This window comes from Oncorhynchus keta, chromosome 6 (genome assembly GCF_023373465.1).
Source record: "Oncorhynchus keta strain PuntledgeMale-10-30-2019 chromosome 6, Oket_V2, whole genome shotgun sequence".
NCBI classification, from domain to species: Eukaryota; Metazoa; Chordata; class Actinopteri; order Salmoniformes; family Salmonidae; genus Oncorhynchus; species Oncorhynchus keta.
The window spans coordinates 5,720,712-5,730,711 of record NC_068426.1 but is presented as its reverse complement, the minus strand read 5'-3'; the positions used below and the strand labels follow the sequence as shown (position 1 = coordinate 5,730,711).

At 46.5% G+C, this 10,000-nt stretch overlaps 1 protein-coding gene across 2 annotated transcripts in view; it reads right to left on the bottom strand.

Annotated features, from left to right (window-relative positions):
• The window catches only part of LOC118385709 (periostin-like), a 101,122-nt gene that overhangs the window by 89,162 nt on the left and 1,960 nt on the right, over positions 1 to 10,000 (bottom strand). For both annotated transcript variants that reach the window (XM_052520347.1, XM_052520346.1), the window contains exon 2: positions 9,962 to 10,000. This exon is cut by the window's right edge and continues 60 nt beyond it. In XM_052520347.1, coding sequence (XP_052376307.1) covers positions 9,962 to 10,000 — 39 coding nt within the window. The remainder of the gene's footprint in view (positions 1 to 9,961) is intronic.

The window sequence follows — 10,000 nt, the reverse complement described above, 5'->3', positions numbered from 1 at the left end:
CTTTCAAAGCATTGAAAATGTTACAATTAATATTTTACTGAGTTTGATACAAACATAATTAGGCTAATCCCCAAATTGGGCAATTTGGTGATACATGCTAATTATGTCATATTTTAATGACCAATAACTTTTGAATCAGAAGCTAGCTAGCTAGCATATAAGCCGAGTCGCGTGGCATCCTTCAACCAAAAACGTGTGTATCCCTATCCCACCAGTTACTGTGCGGGGAGATCTGGACTTTATTAGAACAGGTGATTGTGCCCTTTGTAAAGGCTGAGTTGCTGGTTCAAATCCTGTTCTGGCTGTTAGTCTCAGCAGTCGCTACATCACTGCTGAATTCTCCCCAGTAACCTATGTAGAGCATTAGGCTAATGCATCTAACTATTTCACCAAGTTAAAAAGGTCCTAAATTCCCCTCAGCGATGTTACGAAGGAAAACAGTAGCGTAGGCAACACGTGAAGGTTGTCATTATCAATAGGAATTTCCTCTTAATTGACCTGCCTGATAAAATAAGGTAAAATAAGGTAAAATAATTTAAAAAATGAAGGCTGTTGTAAACTTTTCTTTGAATCCTAATTGAATATTAAACATTGGTTGATTTTTGGAAAAGCCAAAGTCAATCTATCAATAATCTAATAATATGTTTAGGAAAAGTGTTCATCTTTAGCTCACAATCTGTGGACACTATATGAAAAGAAGCTTTCAAAATATATGTAAATCTCAAACCAAAACAAAGGGTGGTCTATGGTGATAGGTGGGATGGTCTGAGAGGGATTGAAGAGCTCATGTATTACTGTTGTATATAAAAGTACTGTACGCAGCTGAAAAGATGTTAAAAACACAATAATATATGTGTCCTGCAAAGAGGGTGGTGGATGGGATAATAAAATTGAATATAAAAAAAATAAGAAAACATTGCCTTAGTGTCACAACATAAAGTACATAGAGATTGATGTGTTCCTGGATAGGGAGTCGACGACATGGATAACATACAGTTGGCTGGGTCTGTGTCTATTTGTCAATAACAGCTGGTGCACGAAATCTAATATTAAGGAAGTCTCAAGGTTTTGCTCGCCTGAGGTAGACTATATCATGATAAGCTGTAGACCACACTATTTACCAAGAGAGTTCTCATCTATATTTTTTGTGGCTGTGTATTTACTACCACAAACTGATACTGGCACTAAGACGGCACTCAATGAGCTGTATACGGCCATTAGCAAACAGGAAAATGCTCATCCAGAGGTGGCGCTCCTGGTGGCCAGGGAGTTTAATGCAGGGAAACTTCAATCTGTTTTACCTCATTTCTACCAGCATGTTAAATGTGCAACCAGAGGAAAAAAAATTCTAGACCACCTTTACTCCACAGACAGAGACGCATACAAAGCTCTCCCTCGCCCTCCATTTGGCAAATCTGACCATAACTCTATTCTCCTGATTCCTGCTTACAAGCAACAACTAAAGCAGGAAGTACCAGTGACTCGCTCAATAAGGAAGTGGTCAGATGATGCAGATGCTAAACTACAGGACTGTTTTGCTAGCACAGACTGGAACATGTTCCGGGATTCTTCCGATGGCATTGAGGATTACACCATGACGTCATCCCCACAGTGAACGTAAGTACATACCCCAACCAGAAGCCATGGATTACAGGCAACATTCACACTGAGCTAAAGGGCAAAGCTGCCATTTTCAAGGACACGGGACTCTAACCCGGATGCTTATAAGAAATCCTTTTATGCCTTCTGATGAACCATCAAACAGGCAAAGCGTCAATACAGGGCTAAGATTGAATCATACTACACCGGCTCCGATGCTCGTCAGATGTGGCAGGGTTTGCAAACTATTACAGACTACAAAGGGAAACACAGCCGAGAGCTTCCCAGTGACACAAGCGTACCACAAGCGTACCAGACCAGCTAAACTACTTCTATATTCTCATCAAGCAAAACTGATTCATGCATGAGAGCATCAGCTGTTCCGGACGACTGTGTGATCACGCTCTCCATAGCCGATTTGAATAAGACCTTTAAACAGGTCAACATTCACAAGGCCGCAGGGCCAGACGGATTACCAGGATGAGTACTCCGAGCATGTGCTGATCAACTGGCAAGTGTCTCCACTGACATTTTCAACCTGTCCCTGACTGAGTCTGTAATACCAACATGTTTCAAGCAGACCACCATAGTCCCTGTTCCCAAGACCCACTCCAATTTGCATAACCACCCAACAGATCCACAGATGATGCAATCTCTATTGCACTCCATGCTGCCCTTTCCCACCTGGACAAAAGGAACACCTACGTGAGAATGCTATTCTATGAGTTCAGCTCAGCGTTCAACACCATAGTGCCCTCAAAGCTCAGCACTAAGCTAAGGGCCATGGGACTAAACACCTCACTCTGTAACTGGATCCTGGACTTCCTAACGGGCCGTCCATGGTGATAAGGGTAGGCAACAACACCTCTGCCATGCCAACACGGGGGCCCCTCAGGGGTGCCTGCTTTGTCCCTTTCTGTAATCCCTGTTCACCCATGACTGCATGGCCAAACAGAGCTTCAAGTTCCTTGGTGTCCACATCACCATCAAACAATCATGGTCCAAACACACCAAGACAGTCGTGAAAAGGGCACTACAGCGCCTTTTCCCCCTAAGGAGATCGAAAAGACATTGGTCTCCAGATCCTCAAAAGGTTCAACAGCTGCACCATCGAGAGTACCCTGACCAGTTGCATCACCGCCTGGTATGGTAACTGAGTGGCATCAGACCAAAAGGCACTGCAGAGGGTAGTTCACACAGCCCAGTACATCACTGGGGCAAAGCTTTCAGGCGGTGTCAGAGGAAGGCCCCCAAAAATTATCAAAGACTCCAGTCATAGACTGTTCTCTCTGCTACAGCACGGCAAGCGGTACCGGACCGCCAAGTCTAGGTCCGAAAGGCTCTTTAATAGCTTTACCCCCAAGACATACTACTGCTGAACAGCTTCTACCCCCAAGACATCAGACTGCTGAACAGCTTCTACCCCCAAGACATTAGACTGCCGAACAGCTTCTACCCCCAAGACATCAGACTGCTGAACAGCTTCTACCCCCAAGACATATTACTGCTGAACAGCTTCTACCCCCAAGACATAAGACTGCTGAACAGCTTCTACACCCAAGTCATAAGACTGCTGGTCAGCTAATCAAATGGTCAGCCGGACTATTTGCGTTGACACCCCCACATTGGTTTTTACACTGCTGCTACTCGCTGTTTATCATCTATGCATAGTCACTCTACCCCAATTTCATTTGATTTGAGAGGTCAGCATTTCAAGCAAAGTCCATACATTGTATCATTTCACCCCACCTGTAAAAGGTACCTCGATTTCGACAATGTGCTTCAGCCTTCATTGGGTTTATAGATTAAGAATATGATGGTTTTATACATGGTTCAGAGACCAATCACAATGGGAATACAAAAACACTATAATGTGATTGGTGAAATTAGTTGTAACTCTTCTACCAATCACATCATGTCTTACTGCGTATTACTAATGTGATTGGTCCTTGAACATATAGGAGGCAACTTTGAAATATATAAAAGCTTCTAGACCAAACCTCTTGTATCCAGACCAAACCTCGTCCGATGGCCAAACCTCTTGTATCCAGACCAAACCCCGTTCCGAAGGCCAAACCTCTTGTATCCAGACCAAACCTCTTCTGTAGGCCAAACCTCTTGTATCCAGGCCAAACCTCTTGTATCCAGACCAAACCTCTTGTATCCAGACCAAACCTCTTGTATCCAGACCAAACCCCGTCCGAAGGCCAAACCTCTTGTATCCAGACCAAACCTCGTCCGAAGGCCAAACCTCTTCTGTAGGCCAAACCTCTTGTATCCAGGCCAAACCTCTTGTCTCCAGACCAAACCTCTTGTATCCAGACCAAACCTCTTGTATCTAGGCCAAACCTCTTGTCTCCAGACCAAACCTCTTGTATCCAGACCAAACCTCTTCTGTAGGCCAAACCTCTTGTATCCAGGCCAAACCTCTTGTATCCAGACCAAACCTCTTGTATCCAGACCAAACCTCTTGTATCCAGACCAAACCCCGTCCGAAGGCCAAACCTCTTGTATCCAGACCAAACCTCTTCTGTAGGCCAAACCTCTTGTATCCAGGCCAAACCTCTTGTATCCAGACAAAACCTCTTGTATCCAGACCAAACCTCTTGTATCTAGACCAAACCTCTTGTCTCCAGACCAAACCTCTTGTATCCAGACCAAACCTCTTGTATCTAGACCAAACCTCTTGTATCCAGACCAAACATCTCAAGTCAGAGTAGCATTATAATAACTTATTGATCAAACACTTTATTCATGTACCAGTCAATGGGTTTGAACCAAATGGATACAAACACATCATTCTATACACTGCTTTAAAAGTTTCCATTCATCACAAAATGTGGTATGACTTTTTATGTGACAAAGGCAAAAAAACGGATTCACACATAGGCCACTTTTGCACACACGCATTCATTCACGCACACACACACACACACACACACACACACACACACACACACACACACACACACACACACACACACACACACACACACACACACACACACACACACACACACACACACACACACACACACACACACACACACACGCACACATACACAGCCTAGACAGGAGGAGAGAGAGAGAGAGAGAGAGAGAGAGAGAGAGAGAGAGAGAGAGAGAGAGAGGGGGCGTTGTGGAGGAGAAAGAACGAGATAGTGATACGATTCCATTCATTGCACATGATGTCAGTAGACAATCCCAGTGACCTGTCAACCCAGAGTGAATAGAAGATAGGGAGGAGGAGGAGGGGGGATTAGTGAGGAGGGAGGAGGAGAGAAGAGGAGGGAGGAGGAGGAGGTGGAGGGAGGAGGGAGGAGGTAGGAAGAGGAGGGAGGAGGAGGGAGGTGGAGGAGGTGGAGGGAGGAGGGAGGAGGTAGGAAGAGGAGGGAGGAGGAGGAGGGAGGAGGAGCGAGGTGGAGGGAGGAGGGTGGAGGTAGGAAGACGAGGGAGGAGGAGGGAGGTGGAGGGAGGAGGAGGGAGGAAGAGGAAAGAAGAGGAGGGAGGTGGAGGGGGAGGAGGAGGGAGGAGGAGGAAGAGGAGAGAGGAGGAGGGGGAGGAGGAGGGAGGAGGAGGAATAGGAGAGAAGAGGAGGGAGGAGGAGCGAGGTGGAGGGAGGAGGTGGAGGGAGGAAGAGGAAAGAAGAGGAGGGAGGTGGAGGGAGGAGGAGGAGGAGGGAGGAGGAGGAGGAGGGAGGAAGAGGAAAGAAGAGGAGGGATGTGGAGGGGGGAGGAGGAGGAGGAGGAGGGAGGAGGAGGAAGAGGAGAGAAGAGGAGAGAGGAGGAGCGAGGTAGAAGGAGGAGGAGGGAGGTGGAGGGAAAAGGAAGAAAGATAACTAACAGACGCATAACCAACAGAGATAACAAACAGACACATCTTTAACAGACACATTCTACAGTTAATAGTCAGAACTGGTCTGTGCAGAGAGAGAGAGAGAGAGAGAGATAGATAGAGAGAGAGAGAGAGAGAGAGAGAGAGAGAGAGAGAGAGAGAGAGAGAGAGAGAGAGAGAGAGAGAGAGAGGGGAGAGGGAGAGAGAGAGAAGGGGAGAGAGAGAGAGAGAAGGGGAGAGAGGGAGAGAGAGGGGAGAGAGAGAGAAGGGGAGAGAGAGAGAGAGAGAGACAGAGAGAAGGGGAGAGAGAGAAAGTGAGAGAAGGGGGAGAGAGAGAGGGAGGGGGACAGAGAGAGAGAGGGACAGAGAGAGAGAGAGAGAGAGAGAAGGGGAGAGAGAGAAAGAGAGAGGGACAGAGAGAGAGAGAGAGAAGGGGAGAGAGAGAAAGAGAAATGGAAATATAGAACATTAACAATTGAAAGCACACTGGGTATTAATATTGGCCTTTTTTTTAAAGGGTGGAGCTAATTATAATAATACCCAGCATGCTTCGTAAATGTTAATTTATATTTAGTTAATTTAGCTGTCACTCTTATCAATAGTACCATCAGACTTCTGATACCAATGCAGGGTGAAGGGGAGCCACACAATTGCCACACAATACTAAAAGCTTTGGATTGTAATTAAGTACATATTTCAAATACATGTAACATAAATACTGCCCATCCCTGCACACACACACACACACACACACACACACACACACACACACACACACACACACACACACACACACACACACACACACACACACACACACACACACACACACACACACACACACGCACACACCCCACACACACACACACACACACACACACACACACACACACACACACACACACACACACACACACACACACACACACACACACACACACACACACACACACACACACACACACACACACACACACACTCACACACACACACACACACACACACACACACACACACACACACACACACACACACACACACACACACACACACACACACACACACACACACACACTATATCTACGGAGAGATACCTACTCTCTAGAATGAACGTGTACTTTTTGATTCTCTAAAACATTGGTCTCCAAATCATTTTCTAAATGCAAGCCGAGATCTACTGCTCCTTTTTTTAAATTTTTTAAACATCACTAGAAAATGTAAGCCTAAGCAACATTAACCAATTACAATCAGTTCTGATGTTTGAACAGTAGACAACAGGTCTAATACATTATCACTGCATATTGGCTGTTCTTCAATTGCCCTGCCAATGTTGTTCTCCTCAGACCATTTTGTAAAGATATATATATTTTTTTAATATAGCTATATAATCACACTGGTGATAGATCAGACACACATGTGTTGTAATACTTGTGAGACACAGCTTGAGTGAGCATAATATATATATTTATTTACCGGACTAATGGTCAGTCTTTTTTAATAGAGCTATATGATCACACTGGTGATAGATCATTTGTTGTATTACTTGTGAGACACAGCTTGAGTGAGCTTAATATAGTTAATAACATATGCATAACTTAATATCTATATATTTTTACTGGACAGATGGTCAGTCTGAGTGGAGGGAAGAAGGAAGCTGAGGAAGCTGAGGGAGGAGGAAGCTGAGGAAGCTGAGGGAGGAGGAAGCTGAGGGAGGAGGAAGCTGAGGGAGGAGGAAGCTGAGGAAGGAGGAAGCTGAGGGAGGAGGAAGCTGAGGGAGGAGGAAGCTAAGGGAGGAGGAAGCTGAGGTAGCTGAGGGAGGAGGAAGCTGAGGGAGGAGGAAGCTGAGGAAGCTGAGGGAGGAGGAAGCTGAGGAAGCAGAGGGAGGAGTAAGCTGAGGAATCTGAGGGAGGAGGAAGCTGAGGGAGGAGGAAGCTGAGGAAGGAGGAAGCTGAGGAAGCTGAGGGAGGAGGAAGCTGAGGGAGGAGGAAGCTGAGGGAGGAGGAAGCTGAGGAAGGAGGAAGCTGAGGAAGCTGAGGGAGGAGGAAGCTGAGGGAGGAGAAAGCTGAGGAGGCTGAGGGAGGAGGAAGCTGAGAAAAGGGGACACCGTTTTCCAGCTGATGGCGAAACTCAAGTTGCATTATTTCTGCCTCATGCACCAATTCATGTTGTTACCAGGGAAAGTGAAATATTCCTCAATATTAAATAAAGACACAAGCCACTAATGATAACAACACATGGAAACACGTTGCTATGCTCTATCCATTACAGCTGCAGTGCTGGTCGCAGTGTGAAACATAGGGAGAAAGTGCATTTTATGGCTTATAAAAGTTATGAACAAAGTGTTGACACTGATGAATAACAACTTAAACATGAAATACTCATAAAAACAGCAGCTCTTTGCTGTATTCAATAGAATACAGAATATTAATTATCAAGAACAGAACTACATCAATTTAAAAATGGTATGCGTAGCCTACATATCAATACACACAAACTGTCTAGGTCAAATAGGGGAGAGGCGTTGTGCTGAGAGGGTTTGTGCCGAGAGGTGTTGTGCCGAGAGGTTTTGTGCTGAGAGGTTTTGTGCCGAGAGGTGTTGTGCCGAGAGGTTTTGTGCCGAGAGGTTTTGTGCCGAGAGGTGTTGTGCCGAGAGGTTTTGTGCCGAGAGGTTTTGTGCCGAGAGGTGTTTTGTGCCGAGAGGTTTTGTGCCAAGTGTTGTGTTTTGTGCCGAGAGGTTTTGTGCCGAGAGGTTTTTTGTGCCGAGAGGTGTTGTGCCGAGAGGTTTTGTGCCGAGAGGTGTTGTGCCGAGAGGTGTTGTGCCGAGAGGTGTTGTGCCGAGAGGTGTTGTGCCGAGAGGTGTTGTGCCGAGAGGTGTTGTGCCGAGACGTGTTGTGCCGAGAGGTGTTGTGCCGAGACGTGTTGTGCCGAGAGGTTTTGTGCCGAGAGGTTTTGTGCCGAGAGGTTTTGTGCCGAGAGGTGTTGTGCCGAGAGGTTTTGTGCCGAGAGGTTTTGTGCCGAGAGGTGTTGTGCCGAGAGGTTTTGTGCCGAGAGGTGTTGTGCCGAGAGGTTTTGTGCCGAGACGTGTTGTGCCGAGAGGTTTTGTGCCGAGAGGTTTTGTGCCGAGAGGTTTTGTGCCGAGAGGTTTTGTGCCGAGAGGTGTTGTGCCGAGAGGTGTTGTGCCGAGAGGTTTGTGCCGAGAGGTTTTGTGCCGAGAGGTGTTGTGCCGAGAGGTTTTGTGCCGAGACGTGTTGTGCCGAGAGGTTTTGTGCCGAGAGGTTTTGTGCCGAGACGTGTTGTGCCGAGACATGTTGTGCCGAGAGGTTTTGTGCCGAGAGGTGTTGTGCCGAGACGTGTTGTGCCGAGACGTGTTGTGCCGAGAGGTTTTGTGCCGAGAGGTTTTGTGCCGAGAGGTTTTGTGCCGAGAGGTGTTGTGCCGAGAGGTTTTGTGCCGAGAGGTTTTGTGCCGAGAGGTGTTGTGCCGAGAGGTTTTGTGCCGAGAGGTGTTGTGCCGAGAGGTGTTGTGCCGAGAGGTTTTGTGCCGAGAGGTTTTGCCGAGAGGTTTTGTGCCGAGAGGTGTTGTGCCGAGAGGTGTTGTGCCGAGAGGTGTTGTGCCGAGAGGTGTTGTGCCGAGAGGTGTTGTGCCGAGAGGTTTTGCTTCATCTGTTTTTTTCTACCAGGTTTGCCGTTTATTTGAACAAAATGAGATGGAAGGACGTTCCATGCACCAAGGGCTCTAAATAATACTGAATGCTTTCTTGAATTTGTTCTGGATTTGGGGACTGAGAAAAGACCCCTGGTGGCATGTCTGGTTGGGTAAGTGTGTGTCAGAGCTGTGTGTAAGTTGACCATGCAAACAATTTGGGATTTTCAACACATTGATGTTTCTTATAAAAAGAAGTGATGCAGTCAGTCTCTCCTCAACTCTGAGCCAAGAGAGACTGGCAGCACAGTATTTATGTCAGCCCTCTGATTACAATGAAGAGCAAGAAAAGCAGAAAACAATGAAGAGCAAGCTGATAGGTCTGCTGTTAGAACCAGTAAAGGCCACATTACCACTCTTGGGTAGCAGAAAAACCTTGGCTCCTTCCAGACCGGAGGACAAATACTTTCCTCTAGGCTCAGATGAAAGATCTGACAATATTTTTTCAAAAACTTCCAACTTGCAATGCTTTTTTCTCTATATATTACATTGACAAAATGTTGAGTGTTGCAGGTCCAAGCAGGTTCAAGTGAAACTCGCTGATTCTTACAAACACCATGAGACCATGGGAAATACATCTGCCTATTAACAGAAGTGGTTGACCTATGACATTTCACCTCCGACCTCTGTGACACCCAGCACAGAGGTCACACACATGCAGCTGATGCAATGTGAATGATACCGTCATAGTGTGTGTGTGTGTGTGTGTGTGTGTGTGTGTGTGTGTGTGTGTGTGTGTGTGTGTGTGTGTGTGTGTGTGTGTGTGTGTGTGTGTGTGTGTGTGTGTGTGTGTGTGTGTGTGTGTGTGTGTCAGAGGTGGTGACTTACGCCTTCTTCCCACAGATGGAGCCCTTGTACCAGTTCCTA